This window comes from Delphinapterus leucas, chromosome 13, assembly GCF_059928025.1.
Source record: "Delphinapterus leucas isolate spDelLeu-1000000601 "Yukka" chromosome 13, BTC_Dleu_Yukka2, whole genome shotgun sequence".
NCBI lineage: Eukaryota > Metazoa > Chordata > Mammalia > Artiodactyla > Monodontidae > Delphinapterus > Delphinapterus leucas.
In genome coordinates, this window is record NC_143141.1 from 20,708,869 (window position 1) to 20,735,216 (window position 26,348).

Sequence of the window (26,348 nt, forward strand, 5' to 3'; positions counted from 1 at the left end):
TAAAGCTGCTGGAGTCCAGTTTGGATTGTACTGGTCAGCTGATAATGAAGATTCATTAAGAGTCCTGCCCCATCTGGAAAGTCTCCATTCCACCTCTTAATTTCTCTAAAACCTACCCCTTCACAGTACACACTACCACTGCCGTCACTCAGCTTTCCTTTCATTCACTGGCCTGGGTCATTTTAGTCATCTCTCATCTCTCAATCTGTCTCTTTGGTTGGGCTCAGCCCTCTTCTAATCCCTTCTCCATATTGCTACCAAATTTATTTGGCTAAATCACGAAGCTGATTCTAATGCTTAGGACAGCTCAGCAGCCCCCCATAATCCATACAGAGTCTAAACAAATGGGTAGAGTCCAAACTAATTCTCACGATAACGGAGACACTCCACACCCTGTATCTCTCTAACTCTGTGACTGCCCCTCCCAACCTCACCCTCTCTGCTCCAACGACAGAATCAATCAACCATATTACTGTGAATGCCCCAAGTCCCTCCCTCACTCTCATGCCTTTGTTCTTTCCTCTGCCTGTGAAGCTCTCAGTAGTTGAAATCTTTTGTCCCACCTGGATCCATCTCCCTTCTTATGGCAAGAGCATCCCAGTTGGGAACAGTGAATCACTCTCTCCCTAGGCTGGTTATCAGGCTGGTTATCAAATCTAAATTTCATACTTTCTGCCTGCTCTGTGAACATGTAGCTTGGCCCTTTACATCTTTTTTTTTTTGAAGATGTTGGGGGTAGGAGTTTATTAATTAATTTATTTATTTTTGCTGTGTTGGGTCTTCATTTCTGTGCGAGGGCTTTCTCTAGTTGTGGCAAGCGGGGGCCACTCTTCATCGCGGTGCGTGGGCCTCTCACTATCGCCGCCTCTTGTTGCGGAGCACAGGCTCCAGACGCGCAGGCTCAGTAGTTGTGGCTCACAGGCCTAGTTGCTCCGCGGCATGTGGGATCTTCCCAGACCAGGGCTCGAACCCGTGTCCCCTGCAGTAGCAGGCAGATGCTCAACCACTGCACCACCAGGGAAGCCCTACATCTTATTCCTATGTTAAGCTTTGTAGGGAGAGAGTGTTTGACAGGCAACAAAGGAGGAAGGGGTTTTGTTTCCTGGTCCTGGAGTGCTCCCTGGACAGGCTCGGCAGCAGGGGTAGCTCCTTCAACACCAGCTGGCCCCCATGGGTGATTCTGTAGTTCAATGCCTCTAGTGAGACATGTCTCCACGCACAGTTTTCCTTGACACCCTAAAGGGCAGATTTCTAGCAAGTTCCGTTGGCTTGTGTGGCACTTCAGTGGCCTCTCTGTCATCCAGTGACCTAGGAACATCTGGATCTTGGCCCTGGTTTGGGGTGGGCTCCCCCTAGCATGCTCTATCTCAGTCCTGGGGGCAGTGGCTGCTCCTTCCATCTGCCATTCCTAGATTCCCTAGAGTTCTCTTTACGTCTTCCTAGACAATTCCTTGTTACTCTAATCTATTAGAGCTGATAATTCTTTATATTAAGCTTTCCCTGCTCAAATTACTGTGTAGTATCGCTCTCACTACTGGACAGGATGATACCTCCCCCACTCTTTGGATGGGGCCAACCTCTTTCCAATCACCCTCAACACTTAGCCCCCAGCTTCAGGCTTGGGCTTGTGACTCCAGCCTGTTCAATCTGTGGTTGAACAATTAGTTCAGGAAAAGGCAAATCTCATTCAGTTCACTGAGCCCCAGTCCTAATACCTCCCTCTCCCAACCACATCGCCCTTCTTCACATTATCCCAAATCACCCAACAATACAATTTGGTTGAACTGATCCCATCCTTGGCTTGGCGGGTGATGAGGGAGAAGAACAGTGCTGACCAAACTAAGAAATCAGCACATCCTATGTCCCCTCTAAATAATTAACTCAGAGATGTATACCTGATTTAGAGGCCAAAATGACTAACAAAATTGTAAAACTTTTATTTGAGCTGCCTGGGAAGAGAATTTCCTCTTTTTTGCTAACTATAGTCTAGAAGCATGTAATCTTGAGAATATTTTGCAGCTACCTTGAGATTTTGAGAAAAGGGCCTACAGAGAAGAGTGTCCTTAGTGAGGAAGATGAGATAGAAACCTGGTCCTTGTCACATGTTTGTACCTTGATCAAGCTTTGCCTGAAGCTACCTGCCTCTGGACTTGGTGAGCCAATATATTCCCTTTTGGAAAGGCCAACTTGAGTTGGGTTTCTGTTATTTAAAATGGAAAACATCCTAATTATTATGTTTTCCTTCCAGGTGAGACCATAGCAATATGCACAATTTTCACAACATGTGCTTCACTCTTTCTTAATGTCTCCCCCACCTATAAAGTTGTGAAGGCAGGAGCTGAGTCTTATTTACCTTTGAAGTCATATATCTTGGCACAACGTCTTATACATAGTAGGCATCCAATAAGTATCTCTTGAAAGGATAACTGAATAAATAAGTAAATTCCAAATAAATCAGCTGAAGTTAATGCCGTGACAGCTCTGATGAAAAACATGTGCTAAGAAGTTACTGGGCAGTAACTTCTACCTTTATAATCAGAGACAAGGATATTTTATACCTTGATTATGTGCAGCAGAAATTAACAAAATATTGTAAATCGACTATACTTCTATATATATATATATATATATATATATATATATATATATTTTTAGAAAGAGCCACATCAGAGTTGCAGGACAAAACAGTAGACTGCTGAGAAATAATGTTACTGGGGACTCACTAAGACCATTCAATGCTAATGTCACAAAAATCACAGGCAATATTAAACTCACCCACCAACAATGGGGCAGCAGCATTAGATTTGTCCCCTGGTAGCCTCGAAGATAATCTGAATTTCCTGAGAAGTTGACTAAATGGTTGTGTTTTCTCATTTTGCTATTGACTTTCTAGAGAGAAATTCTGAGATAATCGGGAACATCATTATTCCAGGACTCAGACTGATCGAGTACAGAAAGAAGTGATTGTTTCCTCTGACACACACATGGCTAGGTGAGTTTGTGTGTAATGACATCACCAACGCTAAGAATTGGACACTATACTCTGATTGCATTCATTCAGAGTTTAGGGAAAATAAATATCGCTCTTCTTGATCACTGATTGAAATGCAGGAGTCCTTTCAAAGCGTGAAGTGTCACAACTCCATCTCCACTGATAATGTCAACTGATTGCAGGATACACCAGGTGTCTGTAGGGAATCACTCACCAGCAACTTCAACAATACAAGTGATTATAATTCAGTAGTTTTTAATGATGTCTGATGTGCAAATGATTCCTTTAGCTTCGCTCAGGAACATCAAATTCCCTCTTTGGCGATAACTCGGCTTTGAACTATATGTCACTCGCTGTTCCATCACTATCCTCCTGAATTCAAAATAACTACAGTAGCAAAAACCTTCAGCAGCCATGCGAATCCTTAATATATTCAAAAGAGAGTTCAACATTAAAACACACACAAATACTTGCAAAATAGAGCAAGTAGCTTAATTTGAGCAGCTAGAATATCTATGTGTTATATGAAAAGATGGACTCCTTAGCAGGCATATAAACTTAAGTGTGCAAATGTAATTTTAAGGTAGCAGAATGCAAAAACCTACACACTGCCAAATCACACAACCTCTGCAGAATTCCCAGTTCTTTACTCATGTTCAGAGGGTGAATGAGTTTTGCTCAGGATTACTCAATTTGCCAACAATTACCTAGAGGGTGCCGGGCAGAAAATGAAGACGGGCATTTTAGGAGAATAAATTGACTCTGCTTCATCTGCTCAGTGAATTATTGATGGAAAGGCATGAAAATAAGTTTCTGATAAGAAGGCAATTCCCTCCATATTCCTGTAAGTTACTCAGAAATGAGAAAAATCAGTATCTGGAAAGAACGGCAATAGAGTTTGGGCATATGGCCTGAAAGATGAAAAGTAAAATATTATCTGAAGTGCTTAAAGGTAAAATACCTTGGCAGCGGTTAACACGGCAGGAAGCTACAGGACTCCTTATACTGTGTTAATCAATGTCCCGACCCCAAATCAAGTCACTGCTTTATTACCGTTAGAAAGCGCCTGCCACTCTTTTTCTCATCTATGTTCTATCAACCATTTGGTAAGGAAACTCATTTTTATGTGGAAGAAGTCTTGATAAAAGTATAGATGATAATTTCTAACCTGCTCCATCAAAATACATGAAGATATTTCCTTCATCTTGATTTAAAAACAAGTAAGTAGATGCTGGCAGACAACACTTGTTTATGAGAGGATGTGCTTCTATAGAAAAGAATACAAATGCCAAGCAGAATTATATACCATGTTCATTTGCAAAGAATTGTTGACACATTGTCTTTTTTAGGGGATTGGAACAATAGTCCCATCGTATGAAACCCTGATTGACCTGAACCCAAGTATGACACACCCCGCCTGAGTAATTCAGCGCTAGCACCAGAAGCTGCAGTTCCCCATTTGATCCACAAGAGGGCACCATTCCGCCACCGCTGTTCCCTGCAGAGGCTGCGCTTTCAGTAGAACAAATGTGTTTTTCAGTCTACAATCATTTTTAATTTTACTACTGACAGTCTGACAGGACTACTTAATATTGCTGGGTTGACCTTTCCATATTTTGTGCTAAATCTTTTTTTTTTTTTTTTTAAACTTCTCTTAATCTGCTGTGTCGGGAAGAGGATATAATTGACTCCACATGAAGACAGGCTGCAGTGTGATGTTATCAGCCGACAGCACTGGTCAAAACAGGTGGGTAGAGGCAGGATTGCAGGCAGCAACTGGTGCCGTACATCACACTACAGGCCCCGATTGCACGAGCACCCTCCACGTGTGGACTATTCGGGGAGAATATTTAGCCTTCATCAATCCTCAAGAGGGGCTTGAAATGGCCTTCCACGGCACAGATAACATACAAGATGTAAAGTTAATTTCCTTAGGTTTAGTCCTATTCTCCTGGTAAAGGAAGACTGTCCATCTGGGGAAAGATCTTTCTTAAAATGTTGCCTTTGAAGACTAAGCAGGCTGGAAGAGAAAGGTAACAAAACTTTTTCTCCAACACACTTGAGAACAAAGTCATCTGTAGCCTAAAAGAAGCACATAATTCAGGCGGGGCTGCAGAAATAACAGCCAGCACTGCAGTTCCGGGATCTGACGATGGTGACATAGCCGCCACTTACCAAACACTTACTTTGCACCGGACTCCGTGATGAATGCTTCATAAGGAATTCCCCCAGTTTAAACCTCCCCACAACTCTGAGGACTGCACAATCACTAGCCCCCTACTAACAGATGGGGTGTGAGACCTAAGGAAGTTTCATTTATTATTATTTTAAATTTATTTATTTATTTTTGGCTGTGTTGGGTCTTCGTTTCTGTGCGAGGGCTTTCTCCAGTTGTTGTGAGCGGGGGCCACTCTTCATCGCAGGGCGTGGGCTTCTCACGGTCGCGGCCGCTCGTTGCGGAGCACTGACTCCAGACGCGCAGGCTCAGTAGCTGTGGCTCGTGGGCCCAGCTGCTCCGCGGCATGTGGGATCCTCCCAGACCAGGGCTCGAACCCGTGTCCCCTGCATTGGCAGGCAGACTCTCAACCACTGCGCCACCAGGGAAGCCCTATTATTTTTTTACACATATATTTTATTGAAGTATAGTTGATTTACAATGTTGCGATAATTACTGCTGTACAGCAAAAGTGACTCAGTTGTACGTATGTATAGATTCTCTTTTTTAAGGCTCTTTTCCATTCTGGTTCATCATAGGTTATTGAATCTAGTTCTCTGTGCTCTACAGGAGGACCTTGTTGTTTATCCATTCTCTGGATAATAGCTTCCGTCTGCTAACCCCAGCCTCCCCTCCCATCCCTCCCTCCCCCCACCCCCCGCTTTGGCTACCACCCCTCTGTTCTCTATGCTGTGGAGGCTTTATGTGGTGGGTTAGGACAGGCTGACAAGTGGACCCCAAACCAAGATTAGACGTAGGCTGTCTTACTCCAGTGGCCATAAGGCTATTCATAAAGTTACACCGCCCCTCAGTATCCTGTGAAATAGGTAGTCTATCCTCACACTGCTCACCTCATCCAACTTACAAGAGCCTTCCCGGGTTTCTGAGGCCTATTCTCTGAGAAAAGCCTGAGAGAAAAATTCCCAAGCAGGTTCTGCTTTGTGTCCCCTGGTTCCTCAGGAACCTGAACAGAAACCATGAAGAGCTAAACCTGCTTTGTGGTTTATGACCATGCAACTCAGGCTGGGCATGTTGGAATTTGAGGCCTTTCATAATACTGCAGAGTTTATACAAAATTTTGGAAATCTTGGCTCCTTTATTGGGGCCAGCTCAGCTAAGACCCTGCCCAAGATTTTCTGACAGAGAACACTTGTGATTTTGGAAATTTCTTAATGAAACTCCATATTGGACAAATCTGATATGGAAGGTGAGGTAAGAGTAGGCTGCCATTATTCATTTCCTATCTCACCTGCCCCCTCATTGTTCATTTCATGGATAAAGAAAATAAGGGCATGGAATAGAGACCCTCTAGGCAGAAGCCACATTCCTAAGCAACTGAGTTACATCATCAAAGGGTGGGTCCACCCAGGCTGCAACTAGATACCGGTGAGCAACTAGAAAAACAGAGAAAGGCCTAGCTGTCAAGGGCTGGGAGGGTTGCACGTGACCCAGGAAAATTTGTGTCCAGGGCAAGTCTCCACTTCCATTAAGAAACAAAAGACTTAAAAGGAACCAAGGAATCCTGACAAGCAAGGCACATATCATGGAGTTCTAGGAGTTGGTGGGGCACATATGCGCCCAGAGACCCAATCCAGGAATGTTAGATGCCAAGCTTGATGCAACAAGATTGATTCTAGCCATCAGTGCTATGGACAAGGCTTCTTTTTATTGCCAGACTAAGAGAGGTTCAAAGTACGTAATTCTACAAAAGGGCAACGCTGGAGCAGTTAACACAATACAATGCAACATGGGATCCATATTTAGCTGGGCAGAGGTCGTCACGTGGCCAGCTACCCAGAAGAGCTGGCCTGGCCTAATTACCACAGGGACCAGCGCTGCTCTGAATCTCAAGACAAAGTCCAGGCAGGCACACCACGCATGGCCTCTGCAGCCTGAAAGATGCACTGTTTTGTACGCCAAGAACTAAGGGGAAATCCAAACTCTGTGTTTTGAGAGAAGGAAAACAATTCAAGTGAATCTTCTGTAACTTTGAAAGATGTATTATTGAATATAATTTTAGTAGTAGAAAAATTGGGGGCATACCACTTGGGTGAGTAACCAAGTGATCTGGTGAGCAGCGAAACATCTTTGGTCCAGTTCAGTGCCATGGTCCATGTTGCTACCCACATAAAGCACATTTTGATAAGTTCTACATACGTACAATTCTCAGATGAGATAAAAGTCTCATGACGTCTGCCATGTCCGCCAGGATGAGCAAGCGCGTTACAGCCGATAGCAGAGCCCGGGCAGCTCGCACCATGGTGCCACGCTTCACCGAGGAGCACGGATCATCAGCGAACTCTGAAGAGGCGATGCGCATCGTCTCACCTGGAAGACAGACACGGAGACACACGTGGGTAGACGGGAGGCTCAGAGGCTGGCAGTCGTAAAGATCTGTGGACGGGCCATCACAGCTCTCATTGCAGAACCACTATTACCAGGTGGTACCAGCTCCCTCAGTGCAGCAGAAGCTTTCAAGGCAAACGCATAAGTGCACCCAGACAGGTGCTGTAGACAAAACCCAAGTGTAAAATTATGTGTTTAGCATCAATAAGGAATATAGTTAATTCAATTTGTCTAAGAACTGAGATGAATTTGCCTGACCTTAATCATTCTCACTCTGCAAATCCCTTGGAACCAGTGGTATTCACTAGGCTAGTTGGTTTCTAACAGTTGAAGAATAAAGTTAACTGCTCCAGAGAGGAATGGAACTTAAGACCTTGGCCTCATGAACTCTGTACTCTTAATTGAGCTAATCAGACAATAACAGACTATAGAGTTACCCCAAGTCTGTTCTTTCAATTGTCTGCTAGGAAGCTATTCTCTAATATAGAGAACATTTATGAGACAATTGAAGCGATTCAACAGATGTTTATTAAGCACATACTCATGTCAGATTCTCTTCCAGGCTCTGGAATTGCAAAGGTGACTAAGAACGCCCTGGCCCCAAGGAATTCACAATCTAATGAGGACACACGTTGTAAATACATACTTATAATAGTGATTACGTGCCATCATAGACATATGATTAAGAAGGAAGGCAAAGAAGAGGAGGAAGTGATTTACTTATTTAGTATGAGGCTGGAGGGAAGCTGTCAACGTTGACAGCCTTTGAAAAACTAAAATGTATTCACCAGGAAGACGAAGGTAGGAAGGAAACCCGAGGCAGCAGGAACACCACGAGTCTCCAGAACTTGGAGCAGGGTGCTGAGTATGGGGAAATGCAATCACCCGGAAAGTCACAGTGAGTCAGGGGTGTGGGGAAGAGAGGCACCAGGGCCTGGAACACTGTGGAAGAGATCTGAACTGTGTCCTCAGCAGGGAGGGAAATGACTTAATAGATTTTTATTTTGGTCACATTATATAAAATAAACTGGAAGGGACAAGACTGGTGCAGAGAAAATAGGAAAACACGGTTATAATCTGAGGGAGCAGTAAAGAAGACGTGGACCAGGGAAATAGGAACGGGATACAGAGAGGAAGGGAGTATTAATGAGATCTGCATGAGAGAAACAACGGATTTGGGGACTGGTTAGGTATGGAAACCAGAGACGAGGTGGTGATGGTGAATACGGACCCAACACAATGGACAGGTACACATTTGCACCCCAGGAGAGGGAAACAAAGGGAGATCATTCACTACGTGAGATGGGCCCCATGGGGTGGATACCCACCCGGAGAACACAGAACTAGGAACTAGAACTAGGAAAAAGTATAATGAAGCTTCACAGAGCAGAAAACACACAGGGGTACAAACGCTTCAATGAACCAGAAGAGTAGAGTTAATATGACCAATTAATTAAATTAGGGTGACACAAGTCATTCAATATTTATTTATAAAATGATACTTCTCATCTATTCATCAAAACCGAGTTGATTTAAATAAAGTCAATTATATCACTGAAAGGCCATGCATCCTATAATTTATCCTAAGATATAAGGGAAAATAAAAAACTCTTCTCATCATTTTACAGGCAGATCAAAATATAATGTAATTCCCTCAGTGTTGTAGTTATTTAAACCCTCACAGTTATCCTTTTTATACTTAAGAAATGTGGGTGTGTAAGGAAATATATTGTGTTGTTGGACTTTTAAAAGAGGCTACCATCTATGACACAGCCAGCCAGCTTAGTCTTTATGCCTAGGCACAAACAAGTGGCTTAATATATAACAGCAGCATGGGAGAAGTTTAAATATTCACTACCATACTGGTGAATTTTCAAGATGTATCGCTCCAGAGGCCTAAATATACTTTAAGGTAGAGGCTGGCAGTTAGGAGGTACATATTCAATCCCAGTGTTCTACCCTTGCCACAGGCTTGCATAAATCTCTTCTCTGCCCACCCTGTGTCACCCAGAAAAAGACAGTAGCAAATATCTGAGTGGTGGGGAGAAGTGTACCTCATTCTCACTCTGTAGAGCGCAGCAAGAAAGAACATTATACACCAAGGTGAATCTAATGAAATATCGCGAGGGTCACCCTAAGTAAAGAATGGACACATTTGTACATGGTATTAATGGGTAAGTCAGATGCTGTTGGAAGGGATCCATTTATTCAAGGAAGGGGGAGATGTATTCTGCATGTGAACCGAGGGAGCTACATGGTTGGTCCCAAATTTTCAGGTTAAATGGTATGAGTCATAGCTCAGGTAAGAATGGACCTTTCAGGCAGGGCTCTTCTCAGAAAAAAGGGCCCTAAGAGGAGAGTCCAGTCACACCCCCTTCCAGCTTGTGGAGAAACCATGCCTAATCAAACTGATTTTCAAGATCAGATTTTCATATAGGAGGTCAGTATAATGGCACTTCATCCAGATGCTATTTGGTCAGCAATACTGCTTCAAAGCCAGGGGATGGCACAGAGCAGGATGGAGCTGTCACGTGGAGCTTGGGGACCACACCAGGCACTCCTGGAAGGCTCTCGGGAGATGTCCGTGAGAAAGAGAATGAGACCCAGAGAGAGAGAGACAGAGACAGAGACAGAGAGAGATCCACATTAGCAAATGTGACTCTGCAAAAGGAAATGTCACACTAAATTCTGAGATTACCCTCCAATAAATAAAAGACGATTTAATCCAATTTAAATTAAAACTGAAAACTCACTTTAAGCAGATACAAATGATTTCATGTTGTTAAAGTTTTTAAAGGAAAGGCACCCTGGAGTCGGCTATAGCTTTAATGCGTTTTACATCCCTGTAGTTTTAGGATTACTAAAAGAAAAAGGAAATCTATATTACAAAATGATAAGAGAGTTTATCAGAATAAAATTAGCTATTTTCCCCGAGAACTGCTTTTTCTATAAGACTAAAATATTTAGCTAAGAAATAGCATGCATGTGTAGGAGCTGGAAGACAGCAATAAAGAGAGGACACCAGAGCTGCCTGTTTCTTTTATATACACTCTTGTATTCAAGCTCATAAGCTTGATTACAGACCTAAGCTCAGAGCAGGGTTTCTATGATAAAGCTTTGATCCTCTCAAGCCACTACCACCTGCTGGAAAGAAGAAAAAAATAACATCTCCAAATAAGTGACTAAGGGGAAATAATACTAATTAATCTGTATACAACACTTCTGTATAAAGGTTTAGTTTGTAAGTATTGTTCTAAAAGTTTTACATATATTAACCCGTGGATTAACAGAGAATATACATCTTTAACAAAGACCAAGTGTCACACCTGACTCCTTCCAACCATTATTAAACTGTGAGATCAGCGATTATTCCACTTCTGTGTTTTAGTCCCCTCAACTATAAAATAGAGGTGGAAATAATAACAGCTACTTCGTAGGCTGTCATTAGAGTTAAAGATCAAAGATAATGCATTCAAAGCACCCAGCACAAGGCTTTGCCAGTAATGGAGCTTACTCATTATTTACCATTAATACCGCAGCTACCACTATCACTGCGATCCTCTCCAATACGACAAGAATAGTTGGTGAACTCCCAGATAAAGGTTTGGAAGTGCATTCTGTGGCTGACTTCACTGCTAGTGTACACAATAATTAAGAAGCAAGAAAACATCTGCCTGATAAAAACGTATCGCTTTAAGGCAGAATATAACCCCCCCTCCCCCCAAAAGAAATGGTGTTAGTGCTTGGTTTTCAAATTGGTGCTTGTTTTGGTTCTTAGGCTACCTGGAGGAATTGGAACCTCTGCAAGGACTTGATAAATGTAGCAAGAGCCACATTCCATAAAATGGTGATTACTGTCTTGCTTAAATGCAGCAGAAGACCGCAGACTTGGAAACAGTAAACAGCGATGTGCTAAGCGTAAAAGAAAAATGGAGTGCAGAGGATCAATACTGAATCCGCTGTCACTTAATATTTTTATAAAAATAAAGAGAAAAGAAATTGATAAACATGGTAACTTTAAATTTCATTGTGCAGTGGAAGTGGTTCTGAAATATCTGCACTGTATCAAACATATAATTAAACAAAACCTATTGTAAGTTACTTTGTAAAGCAAGTAAGCACCCAATAAATTATCTTTGTTTATAAATCCAAAATTTCAATAACCCCGTATATGTAAGGCAAGTCTCTCTATAAAAAGCATGCTGTTGACTTTATACTCTTAAGTCAATAAATGTTTCTATTGATTAGTATCTTTATTCTTCTATAACCCTGACTACAAATCAAAACCAACTGAAATGTCAGTAGACTGATATATAGTACTTGGTAGTTGAAATATGATTTCAAAAAATCTTTTAATGTGATGAGGAAAGAAAAACAATGCCATAAGTGGCATCCTGACTGAACAGCAGAGATAATATGATCATCAAAAATGCTATCATCTAATTCTGAATGAAAAAGGCAGGCTCACCATCTCAACATGCAAATAGAGAGGATGTTGGCTTCCTCTTGCTAATTAAGACACTGTGTTAAAAAAAAAAAAAAAGGGCAGAATAGGAAGGTAGTGGTGGGGTGGGGAGTTAATATCTAAATTCCAGAATTTAAGAATATGTCAGAGGACATCATGAAGCCTAAATCTTAGCAGATGCAGAATTCAGGTGTGACCTCTGCCTCCTTAGGAAACCATTCCAATTTGAGAGACCTCTAATTGTTAAAATTTTTTCTTCAATTATTTTGGTCTTCCATGTGTTCTTCTGAACCACACATAAAAATCTAGTCCCCTTTTCAAATCGATAAATCTTGAGAGAATATTTTTAGATGTCCTTCAGGGAGAAGGAAAATGCCAAAACAAACACACATCAGCCATTGCCTGAGAACTAACGCTGCATCATCCAGATTATGAAAATGACACCTCGCATAGAGAAATGAACAAACAACTCCCCCTAGTTTTCCAAATGTTAAATACCTACTAACTAGTCATTCAAGTTGGGATGATTAGTTTGCTGGTACACAAACTTTTAAGCAAATTTATAGTGTGAACATAAAAGGTGTTGCCAATTAGCTTTGGAGGGAAAAAATCTGTTTTCTGGCATGTTGTGAAGACAAATGATAAGATAGATAACAATTGATATCAAGTCACTATGACCTATTTCAGGATCTAAATTACTACCTATGTTTGAAAGATATGGAATATGAGCTCATAGGTGGAGTCCAGCTCCTTAATTTCAGAGGAGAAAAGCCAAGTATCAAGAACCTTATATGGCTCACTCAAGGTCACACAGCCAACTTAAGGGCAGGGTTCAGACCAGAAGCTGGGTCTCTTGACTCTGAGTTCAAATTTGCTGCAATTTACTACTGTAGTATATTTCTCTGGAAACCTTCTGTTTTTGTATGGCTTCACAAATTCACAACTGACTGTCCCCAAGTTAGTCCACATAACTTAAGCCTTTTTATACCAGTTTGGATGTCTTGATACTATGCTTAGGTGCAAATATATTTGTAAGTTCCTATGGAATCTCATTACTGTCATTAGTACAACTAAATAATACTTGCACCATTGATTTCAATCAGCTTAGATATAAATACAAAGAAAAGCAAGTAGGAAGAGAAAGAAAGCACATTATATAATTTGCATCTTAGAGGCTACAGATGAATAAACTACACTTGAAATTGTTATACTGTAAAACAACAAGTCAACTTAACTTTTTCTAAAGTAGTCTTTGGCTAAACAAAGCACAGGAACAATTCTTATATTGAGAAACGTTGATTAAGGATAGAAAACTCTACCACACATTTCAAAATTAGAAACAAACCAAAAAAATGTTCCAAGTAATTGGTATCATGAACATGGTAAATGGTGCTATAAAATTACAGCTTAATTAAGCTATATTTTAAAATATCACATGGAGAAAACTGATTTTCTTCACTAGTTTGAGGGAGAAAAAAACAGAATGATCAGATTCTAGGATTTAAATGGCACAGTCTATGCTTTATTTTCTGAACTGCCATTGATTTCCAAGTCATCACAGAGAAATGGCAGTTTCTTAAATGTGATTATAGCCATGAGTCTTCTTTACTGAACTGACTGGAGGCATCCATGTCACCATCATTCTGGCTCCTATATTAAGAGAGATCACAGAAGGACCACATCTAAATCAACATCAGGATATCAATTGTAATAAAATACAGTTACCAAAAGTATTTTTGTTCGGTGGGAGGATCTGGCAATAGGTAAGGAACAAAATTGATTGAAGATAACTCAAAACCCTAAATTCAAAAAGACAAACTTCCAAAATGTGCTAATCAAAGCTTTCTTCAATTCTGTGATCAATAGCTTGTCACGAGGGTCATGATGGATCTCAGACAGTCTTCTCTCCTCCCAACTCAAAAGTACATTCTTAAAATAAGTGAAGTAAGGTTATAACAAACATCAACCTTGAGAGGAAAACATGTCCCAACAGGGTGACATGCAGTCTTATGGGTGAGGGAAATTTGGAGGGTTAGAGAGTAACGGTCCTGTCTACACTGCCTTGAGTTTGTAGGGTTGACTGTATGATCATATCTATAGATGGGTGCAAAGTATATAAGGAGTTATATATCATTTCATTCATCCTTTTATTCATTCAATAAGCATTTATTAAGCACCTGCTATGTGGTAGATACTTGTTAAGTTGTGGATATTCAAGGTGAAGTCACGATTCCTGCCCTCTACTTACTAGCATCGTGATCTTTCTGAACGACTCACTAACAAGGATCATCTGAAGAACATCTGTAGAGAAACACCCACTGATCAGGCATTTGGAAATTCAAGAAAGAGGAAGCTGCATTTTGGGGAGCTGGGACTCATGAGTATGTAGAGGATGCTTAGTCAGCTACAATAATAAGTAAGAGTGGCCAAAAAGTGTGTGTGTGTGTGTATGTGTATCTATATATCCTATATCTCTATATCTGTATCTAGAGAGAGAGATTAAGTTTTTCCTTCTTTATCCCTGCAATGTATAGCTTTTAGCCATGATTCTGAGAAAAGGCAGAGACCAACCACACACTGCTGACCTCTCTTCTCCTCCAATTCCCTGCTAGATTTCTAAAGAACAAAGAGTGTGGATGAGAATGTCCCAGACAAATACACTCTCCATTATTAATTAGTTCCTCAGCCCCATATTGAGCAGGTCTGGGTCACTAGAGAGATTTCAGGGCCCCTTAACATCAAACCCTAAATGAAAAGTGGGCCTGAGGGGTCTAGGACCCCTTTCCTGTGGACTAATTCAGTTTTCAACTAATATTTCCAAAGGAGACGCCATCTGGTCACACTAGTTTCATGAAATTAAAGAGAAGTATAGAAAGAGAGATGAAAGCATGAAGATTACAGAAAGTCAATGAACTGTAACGTTTTCTCTCCTTCCACTGGAAACAAGATCTACTACCACAGTCAAAATAATGTAGGGTATCCAGGATGTCAGGAAACATGACAAAATTACTTTTCTTGATTTGCTAGTTAAAATTTCAAATAATATTATCAATATTTTTCTTAAACCTCCAGAACGTTGTTTCTTATAAAGTACATAAAAACTTAAAGCAAGGATCCAATTGTTATACTGAAAAAAAAAAGCCAAATAAATGTGCTCTTTTCCCTGTATTCCCAGATTTTTTGGATACTGTTTTGATGCAGAGCCATTTTCACATTCACCTGCCAGTCCACGGTCCTTCTGCCTTTGCAGGCTGCTCTCAAGCAAAGGGAGCCCCATTCTGTGCTCCTTAGTGGTTATTTCCTTCAGAGTTAGTGGAAAATGAGTGATAAATGACTTGAAAATTACACTGTATGTACTTGCCAGTGAATGTAGGCGCCCAGTTCCTTGGCAAATAGAGTTCTCACTACAAATTAACAAACTCACATTGGGAATATAATTTAACCTCCTAGGTAGGTCTGCCTATAAGGAGAGAATATTCTGGTCATGCTGACATTAGTATTTCACTCTGTATGACAGCATAATAAGGATTAATACACTAACATGGACTTTTTTAAAAAAGATTTAATTTTATTTATTTTGGGCTGCATTGGGTCTTTGTTGCTGCGCACGGACTTTCTCTAGTTGTGACGAGCTGGGGCTACTCTTCGTTGCAGTGCGCGGGCTTCTCATTGTGTAGCTTCTCTTGTTGCAGAGCATGGGCTCTAGGCGCACAGGCTTCAGTAGTTTGTGGCACATGGGCTTAGTTGCTTCGCAGCATGTGGGATCTTCCCAGACCAGGGATCAAACCCCTGTCCCCTGCATTGGCAGGCAGATTCTTAGCCACTGTGCCACCAGGGAAGTCCCATAACATGGATTTTTAAAGCAAATACACATGGTTGTTTAATTCTTACTTCACTCACATACTATAAAGATGGAACGACTGACAAGCAATTGCCCTGGGGCACCACTGGGAGGTGTCTGATTTGTGGTAAGTACGGGAACTGGTTTTGAGCAACGAAGGGGAATTTCATTTTCAGTTCCTACTCTGAACAGCAAGTAGCTTTTCCTACCAAAAAATAATTTGCAGAAAAAGTTGGGGAAGAAAATGCAGATGTCAAAAAACCCACTGATGTGGAGAACTTATTTAAGAGACACAGAACGGAAGCATGACTGAGCAAACTTGGACTTAACAAGCAAAATTCTAAGCCACTGCCAGATGGTATTCAGGACCATGAAGTACGAAGCAGGCATCCTGGCACATTGGAGAGAGGACAATGGCAGCCGAGGCTGATTCAGTCCAAGCCCACACAGAGGTCGCCATCTATTCACACTAACCCAACACTTACTTGGATGGAATAAAAAGCCTGTATGAATCCACTGTGCATCCTTTATAAGAGGCCCTATATAACCAAAGGGTAAGCAACCATATTTAATAATCACAGCAGATTGTGGGTTCAGTGATTTTTAACAGACCCATTTGTTACCTTCACACAATTCCAAGCTAAAGAACCTTTGCAGGTATAAATGCATGAGCACGCACATACATAAACGCCCACCAAGTGTGCCCTATTTAAATACTCCAGTCAAGGCTTCGGCACAAAGAGCTGGCAAAACCAGGAAATGCAACCATTTCTAGAATTTAGCCTAAAGTCTTCTTCTGCTTCATGTGCTACACATTATAATTACATTTGAGAATCCCCAAATCTAATATTTTCAATAATCAACAGATGCAGCTAGAGATCATGTCCAAAAATGGAAGCATTGCTAAAATCTATTCTGCCCGATTGTGTGGATCTCTTCAATGTTAATTAGTGTTGCCTCCTCACTTCTGCTTACCTTTAGCTCATCTCCCTCTTCTCCAGAAACTAAGAACACATGCCTAAATGATCTCAAGAACTCCTTCCATGTATACCATGATGCAAGAAGTAATAATAGCTATTTATAAAATACTATGTACCAGGCACAATGTTAAGCACTTTACATTTATGATCTCACAATGAGGTGAACAACATTACCTTCACTTAAAGATTAAAAAATTACGGCTTAGCTTAGAAAGGTTTATTAATTTGTCCAAGGTCAGCTTAACACTAGGAATTGAATCTAAGGCTAATGGACTTAAAAGTCTGTGATCCGGGCTTTCCTGGTGGCGCAGTGGTTGAGAGTCCGCCTGCCGATGCAGAGGACACAGGTTCGTGCCCCAGTCCGGGAAGATCCCACATGCCGCGGAGCGGCTAGTCCCGTGAGCCATGGCCGCTGAGCCTGCGCGTCCGGAGCCTGTGCTCCGCAACGGGAGAAGCCACAACAGTGAGAGGCCCGCTTACCACACACACACAAAAAAGTCTGTGATCTTAGTAACCTTGAAGCTCGAAGTCAGTCTATTGATACGAACAAACCTAAAACACAATCTGACGATGATGATGATAAATAATGAGATTAATAATTATAGCTAATCCTAACATAATGCTTATTTAGTGTCAGCTACTGTTCTAAGCGCTGCATTTACTCATTTAATCGTCATTAACATCCTACAAGATAGGTACTCTTCCCATTTTATAGATGAGGAAACTGAATTATATAAAAATTAATTTGCCAGAGGCCAAAAAACTTCGGATAATGGAATAAGGCTTTTAACCTAGAAAGTCTACAGTGTTTAGGACTTAACCACTTCAAGGACAATGCCAATGGTTACGTGTCAAGCAAAACAATAAAAACCAATAACAAAAATATGTGCTGGGTCTTCCCTGGTGGCGCAGTGGTTAAGAATCCACCAGCCAATGCAGGGGACACAGGTTTGATCCTTGGTCCGGGAAGATCCTACAGGCCATGGAGCAATGAAGCCCGTGCACCACAGCTACTGAGACCATACGCCACAACTACTGAAGCCTTCACACCCTAGAGCCTGCACGCTGCAACTACTGAGCCCACGTGCTGCAACTACTGAGCCCGCGTGTTGCAACTACTGAAGCCCACGCACGTAGAGCCCATGCTCCACCGCAATGAGAAGCCCGCGCACTGCAGTGAAGAGTAGGCCCTGCTCCCAGAACTAGAGAAAGCCCACACGCAGCAACAAAAGAAAGCTGAAATGTAGCTGAAAGAAAGAAAGAAAGGGGAAAATGTATGTTCTTAACACCAATCGCAATCAGTGATAAATTACTCTGTGGCAATATTTTTTAAACTGATCTTTTAAATAAAATCTAGGCACTAAAGTGATGTCCTCATGCACTCTAATTTTAAGGAGCTAGGTCAATACTTAAACAGATAAAATCACAAGAGGATATATAAAATAGGAACTACAATGGAAGAAGGTCCTTGTCTCTCTCTGTAAAATCAGACATCTGATATGCTTATCTTGATTCATAGATGTCCAACTAACAATGCAATTGTGTTGTGATCAGACTCAACTTCCTTTTTTTTTTTCCTAGAGACAACTTTAGAACCTTCCTGAACTTGAAAATAGAACTGTCCAAGAGTAAGCAAAAACATCGCAGTTTTCTTTTAGATTGTAGCGTGTAACATTAGGCATTGTGATGCCCAGTCAATGTTTCTGCATTAAGGCTAGAGACATATTTAAAGTGCTGCTGATTGTGATGCAAAAATCACATATGTTTTTCTTCAAATGCAACCCACCTTACAGTAGAATGAGAAACCCATAATCATCTATGGAAATTAGTCTGCTTTCCACCTATCATGCATATGTATGCCAAATAATTCTAGACTAAAAGAAGGAACAAAAAAGAACTAATTCTTCATCATGTGACAGATTTTGCTAATCATTTTGAATTCCCACCACCTTGAAAAGTAAAGATTTAATATTTCCCACTATTAATTGGATAGCACTTACTAGCTCTTTTCAGTTAGAATTTGGGGCTCCTCTAAACCTTAGGCTTATTAACCTTCTACGAGTAAAGAAAAAACGTTAATAGTATTAATATTCTTCTAGTAAAATATTAAGTAACAAAATTATCAGGAGGATAAACTCTTAAAATAATTGTGCTTTGTCTCTGAGAATATACCAGTGAAGAACCTGGGCTCAGACTTCTTGATCTTAAGTCCTGGTTCTCACATTTTTTTTCCTTGTGTGACCTTAGGAAAATTACTTAAACTTTCTAAGACTCAACAGTAAAATGAATAAAATATCACTCCATGTCACAGATTTATGTAAAACTTAAATGAGAGGAGGTAAGAGACTGAATACGAAGAAATATATCTCCAAGACACCTGGAAATGCATGTGAAATATAACAAATGTCTTTATAAATGGCAGGGCAATCTCTGAGCTAAAAAAAAAAAAAAAAAGAAACAGAAATTAGCAACCTTGAAATAAAAATGGTAAATTGATTCTGAAGCATTGACAATCTTAGAGTTATTAATAGTTATTTAGAAGCTAGACTTTTAATTGCTACAGATGGGACAGGAGAATGTCTTGACCCTCATGAGGAAGAGCTCTGTAATGTTTTCTGACCAAAATAAAATTGAGAAACTTAAAGTGCTATATCAGTGAAAATATTAACTAGAAAATAAATGTGTCCTCTGGCAAAGAGGAGTGATAAAGAAACACGTCTGTCCCTATCCAGAAAAAAAATCATACAGTTTCATTTATATTTGGCAATGATAGTTTATAATCAGAGTACTAGCCTCATGTGTTTGTAAGAAACTCAGTTATAGTATCTGCATAGACTAGAAGCAGAGAAGTTATTTTAAAATTTAGTTTCAGGTTGGTGGTTTTTTGGGGTTCTTGTCAGACACAAAATCAAATGCTTTTTGGAAGGATGCATAGGAATCTCTCAAATAAGGCTTCAAAAAAATGAGTATACAGTTCAAAATTTTAGAACACTGTAGTTGTGCTGAGTGGCAGGATTAATGATCTTAAAGAACTTAATAATTAAACTAAAAAAATTAATGATTAAAGAACTTCAGATAATAGAAGTATAAGGAATAAAATATATAACATTCTAAAATATTTATAGTAGTAGAACAAGAATTTGAAAGCGTGAATTAAGGACCATGATACTTTGAACCAAATAGATTGTGTGTGTGTGTGTGTGTGTGTGTGTGTGTGTGTGTATTTGGCTGTGCTGTATGGCTTGTGGGATCCTAGTTCCCCAACCAGGGATCAAACCCAGGCCCCCTGAAGTGGAAGTGCAGAGTCCTAACAACTGGACTGCCAAGGAATCCCCCAAATAGATTTTTAATAACAGATATTAAATCTGAAAAGAAAGAATCAATAAAAAATTAGATACAACTAAAAAGAAAATCTGTGAAGTAGAAGACAACTAAATAAACTTAACCAAAAAAGGGCACAAATAGTTAAAGAAATGAAAGATAAGAAAAAGAAATATGTAGAGAATATAGAGAAATTTTCTAATATAAGGCTACTCGAGATTGCAAAGAAGGGGATAAATAGAATGGAAAAGAGCCAGTATTTGTGAGACAATGGATGAGAATTTTCCAGAGTTGAATAAATACATTAATACTCTGATTCAGGAAGCCCAACATACACCAACCAAGATAAACAAAAAGAAGTCCACACTTGGTAACTTCACAGTAAAACTGAAGAAAACAAATGTCAAAGAGAAGATTTTAGTTTAGCTACAAAGAAAAAACAGACCAGCTACAACATAATGACAAATTATACAGACAGCATCCTTCTCAATGGCAAAATGCAAGCCAAAAGACAGTAGCATAATATCTCCAACATGCTGAGAAAACCTAATAGGCAAACCAGAATTTTATGCCTAGCTAAAATATTATTTAAAATGAGAGCAAAACAAAGACGGTTCCAGAAAAATACGAGACAGCTTACGGTCAAGCACCTTCACTACTGAAGAAACCATCAAATGTACATATCATGAAGAACTGGGATTCACAATAGAATCAATTTAAAAGTTTAATAAAATAATATGCATAAATAACTTAAAATAACCCGGTTTGTAACTAGCCCATAAGAAATTTTTTAAAATGGTATCCAATAGTAATACTAACCAGTGGTAGTTGTAATAGTATATTTTCTACTAAAGATGTCTAATAGTGTTTTTATAGCCTCTAGTCCTTAACTTTCATCTTTTAGTATAATATCAGTGATAACCCATCCTATCAATATATAATACATTTGATTTAAATACCTCACTTTGTGTCTTCATCTAAATGTAATTCATGGCAAAGTACTACTAATTTGATCAGTATTTTAAATAATTACATAGTCCTCTCCATTGCCAGAGCCACTACCCTAACCAAACTCTCAGCACACCACCTAAGATCTTACAAGAGTGCCCAGTTAGTCCCCCAGTTTCTAGGCACATCCTCTTCTTTTTTATTCATCCCATGCTTATCAGCAAAAGCTGTCAAGTTAGTCAAATCATGAGAATCAAGACCTATAATGATAGCTAATCAGAGTATGTTATTGTATTACATTAAATCATGAACTCTAATATATAGTTTTAAAGAATTCTACCAATTATCCCTCCTTTACTTCTTATTCAGACATAGTCTCTTAGTGCTTTAGCTTATACTACACTCTGACATGGTAAATCTTCTAGCTTTTACTAAAAGCACAACACTCTCTTTTCTGCCTCTAAACTCCTGTTCTGTTTTCTCTACCCATCACACCCCTATATTCTTTCTTCCATGGTCAGTATACACTTTGCTGACCTAAACTGATTTTTCATTTCCTGTAGTTGTAGAAAGTTGGCCTACATAATTCTAGCTACTCCAATTAATACTCAGTCTTTTAAATCCTCAATTGAATATCAAACTGAGTATGATTTCAATATGAAATGTATTTTCTAATTCTTCTTTTCTAATCTTTTAAAACTAGAAACCAGTTAACAAGTACAGGAAAGCTCTATTAAACAGAATCTCATTTTTTCTCCATTCTGGGTAGCAGAGAAGGGACCAATCAGTATAGAGGACTTGGTCCACTATTATCATAGTAAATATTCACAATCAGCCCTAATCGCAAACATCTTAGAATAACAGCTTGTGTAACACTATTCTTTTTTTTGTTTGAACGTGGCAATTTTCAAAAAATACAATCAACTACCTATGGAAATTACAAAAGTCTAAATAATAAAAGCATAGAACTCTTGTAAGAGCTGAGTTATTTCCCCATAGACTAAAACTATTTATAAACTGTATTTCCAAAACTTGATTTTTTTTAACACCTCTTCCCACTTTCTAACAATATATTATGAAGGGAGAGTGTATTTTGGGGACTGGGGAGTAAGAAGATAATGAATGAGTTACGAGAGGAGAAAGAAAGATTTTCCCTGACATCCCCCCGCATACACCCCCAAAAATCACAGAATGTAGCTCCATCCTACACTCCTATACCGTCATTCTCACTTAAGAGTGTACTAGTAAATTATGTTGTAGGTTAAATTGTGCCCCCTCCACCCCAGCCCAAAAGATAAGTCAAAGTTCTAACCTCCAGGACCTTGATTTGGCCTTATTGGGAAAGAGAGAGACTCTTCACAGATATAATCAAGTTAGGATGATGTCATACTGAATTAGAGTGTGCCCTAACCCAACATGACTGATGTCCTAATAAGAAGAGGTGACATACAGACACACAAGAGGAGAAGACCACATGAGGATGAAGGCTGAGATTGAAGTACTAAAGCTTCAAGCCAAGGAACACCAAACATTGCCAACAAACCACCAGAAGCCAGGAAGGGACAAGGAAAGACTCTCGTCTTCAGGTTTCAGAGGGACCGTGGCCCTGCCACACCTTGATTTTGCACAGAGCTATAGGAGAATAAATTTCTACTGTCTGAAGTCACCCAGTTTGTGGGACCTCATTACCGCATCCCTAGGAAACTGATACAAAAGAAGACACGTGTACCCACTTTGTGAGATATATTGCATTTTAATTTTTTTTATTTTTTTATAAATTTATTTATTTTATTTATTTATTTTTGGCTGTGTTGGGTCTTAGATACCGTGCGGGCTTTCTCTAGTTGCAGCGAGCGGGGGCTACTCTTCATTGCGGTGCATGGGCTTCTCGTTGCGTTGGCTTCTCTTGTTGCGGAGCACAGGCTCTAAGCACATGGGCTTCAGTAGTTGTGGCTCGCAGGCTCTAGAGCGCAGGATCAGTACTTGTGGCGCATGGGCTTAGTTGCTCCGCGGCATGTGGGATCTTCCCAGACCAGGGCTCAAACCCATGTCCCCTGCATTGGCAGGAGGATTCTTAACCACTGCGCCACCAGGAAGCCCCCAAAATATTTTTAAAATGTATTCTACATCTCAACTTTGGTTGTTAGATTACTGAAAAATTATCCAACCACCAAGATCTCCCACAAGAGTTTGAACTGAAGTCATTAAAATTCACACTCACAGTAAAATTTTAGTCATCCAGGGACCAGCCTTCCAGAATCCCAAACTCCTCTAATGACTGCTGACCAAAAAGTAGGCAGGGTTACAATGTTAGCAATATAAGGTGCAAAAAAGAAGCCTTCCATGAGTGCCAAGGAAGAGACACCTATTGCCAAGAGGATCTGACGCTCCAAAGATTGAACCCAGTGTTGAATGGCTGTCATGCTCTGATTGATAGGAATTGTATGTGAAAAATCATCCCTTCCATGCAAGGCTGGGAACTGAACCAGAAGTAGCAGGAAGCAAAAGAAACAAGAAACAGGAAAACTGGAGATCCTTAATGGCAGCATTTAGAAGTGATGCTGGGGCAGTGAGCAGTAGATACTGCGCTGTACCAGTCAATGATGAGAGAGTCAGAGAGGAGAGGCAGTTCTGCAGTGTAGAAAGTATCAAGATTCCTTATTAGAGGTCTCACCTCTCACAGCCTCATTCTCCCTGGGACACACAGAAAACACAGGTCTGCTCTGCAGCATATGTAGGCTAATACACAGGGAGATATTGCCCTAAAGCTAGTAAAATCTCAGTTGCTCATTGAGAAACCACCCTAAGGGGATATCAAACTTTCAGCAGCTCACTGTACTTGGTAACTCTGATAGTCACCCTAAAGACTTAATAATGACTGAAATGTTTGGTAATTTTCCTGCCTACATTAGCTGATTGATTCTATCTACAAATTTCATTGCTATTGCAAATATAAAATTGTATTAGAAAGCTGATTTAATGAAAATAAAACATCCATCATGGATTCGGTATGTAAGACTTTTAAACAAATAAAGACAGAAATTTTAATGTGATTTTGCCTAGAATTCTAGTAAATGTCAAACACTAAAAAGTTCTTTATAAGTAGAGTATGGTCTAGTGTAATGTTTGTAAATTATCTTGAATATTCCAATGATAACATCACTGATATTTGTTGAATGATATTCTCACTGAGCATCCATTATATGTCATGTATTATGCTGGGTGATAATGATAGTGTCAATATTACTGAAGTATGTCTACCTCCAAATACCCTAAGGTCTGATGACTACATCATTGAAGCCATCCTTGAGTCCACTGGTCAAACTGAAAAGACAAATAATATTAAAAATGTTAAGTCGATTGCAGATGTTGTAAATGTGACCAAGTGATTTTCTAAAGATACGAAATATTCCTAAAGAAGGAGGGTTTCTTCAGTATTTGAATCATTGTCCAGGAAAAACACGTGATTGCATTCTACTTGCAAGCTACCTATATGGAAGGAAATTTATCAGTCATTGTCCCAGGAAAACAAATTCTAAAGCAACCACCAAAACTATTAGATTAGGTTTTTAGACATGGAACCAAAATCCAAGCACAGCATGCTAGCTCGTATTTATGATGATATCCCTGAGGCATTAAGAAAATGTTTAAATAGATATTTAACAGTATAGATAACAATTAAAAACTCTGTAATCCTAACAGCCATTTAAAAATAAAACAAAACAGGGCTTCCCTGGTGGCACAGTGGTTGAGAGTCCGCCTGCTGATGCAGGGGACACGGGTTCGTGCCTCGGTCCGGGAGGATCCCACATGCCGCAGAGCGGCTGGGCGCGTGAGCCATGGCCGCTGAGCCTGCGCGTCCAGAGCCTGTGCTCCGCAACGGGAGAGGCCACAACAGTGAGAGACCCGCGTACCGCAAAAAATAAATAAATAAATAAATAAAACAAAACAAATAAAAACTGTAAATCCCTAGGAATAAAACTAAGAAAAACGTTAAATACCTTTAAGGAGGAAATTATAAAACCATTGAAATATATGAAATAAAATATGATGAAATATAGAGATATGCCCTAATGATAATTAAGACTCAGTATTTAAAGATGGAAATTTTTTCCAGATTGATGTATAAATTCTATGCAACTTTAATCAAGATCCCAACAGAGTTCCCTTGTAGAGAAATTAATAAGATGATACTGAAGTTCAGATTGAGGAACAAAGGGCCAGTAAAGAATAGCCAAGATAATTCTGAAGAACTACAAAAAGGAGATGAGGTTTTGCCCTGCCAGATATCAATATTTATTAATAAGCCGTAGTAATTAAGTCAAAGTGGTATGCATGCAAAAACTGACCAACAGAATAACAATAAAGTAGCTTGCAACAGCCTAACTTATACATGTAAACATGACCTATGACAAATGGGAGAGGGATGGACTGTTTAATAAATGGTGCTAATTACTGGCTATGAATAGGGAAAATAATAAACAAGATCTTAATTCACAAAATAAAAATCAAAGATAAAGACTAGTGTAAAAGTGAAACTTTTAAACATTTAGGAGTACATATTTACGGTATTGGGATAGAAAAGAATTTCTTAAGGACACACAAAACACCCAACAAAGAAAAGATCAAATAAAATTACGTTTAAAAAAAACTGTATGTAAAAAATAAGGCATGAACAAAATGAAAATATTAGTCACAGACCAGGAGTGTATATTTGCAAACAATACATAAAATACAAAGTTTTTTTTTTTTTTTTTTAATTGAAGTATGGTTGATTTACAATGTTGTGTTCATTTCAGGTGTACAGCAAAATGATTCAGTTATACATACTTCTTTCAGATTATTTTCCCTTATAGGTTATTACAAAATATTGAGTATATTTCCCTGTGCTAAACAGTAGGTCCTTGTTGGTTATGTATTTTCTGTATAGTACTGTGTATATGTTAATCCCAAACTCCTAATTTATCCCTCGCCCACCCCTTTCCCCTTTGGTAACCATAGTGCATTTTCTATGTCTTGTATAAAAAATTTTGTTTATAAAGTTTCTGTTTTATATATAAAGTTGATCTGTATCATTTTTTTTTAGATTCCACATATAAGCATTATCACATGATATTTGTTTGAGTATCCAAAATATAAGTATAGTTAATTTAGAGGAAGAAGAACAAACGACCTAATGGAAAAGTAAGCAAAGGAAACAAACGACCAGCAGGCCCAAATAGCTGATAAATAGATGAAAA

The 26,348-nt window shown here is 39.5% G+C and overlaps 1 protein-coding gene across 1 annotated transcript in view; it reads right to left on the bottom strand.

Annotated features, from left to right (window-relative positions):
- Positions 1 to 26,348, bottom strand: part of CTNNA2 (catenin alpha 2) — a 1,031,201-nt gene that overhangs the window by 813,969 nt on the left and 190,884 nt on the right. The window contains exon 3 of the mRNA XM_089922913.1: positions 7,369 to 7,535. Within this exon, the coding sequence (XP_089779039.1) occupies positions 7,369 to 7,535 (167 nt within the window). The remainder of the gene's footprint in view (positions 1 to 7,368; positions 7,536 to 26,348) is intronic.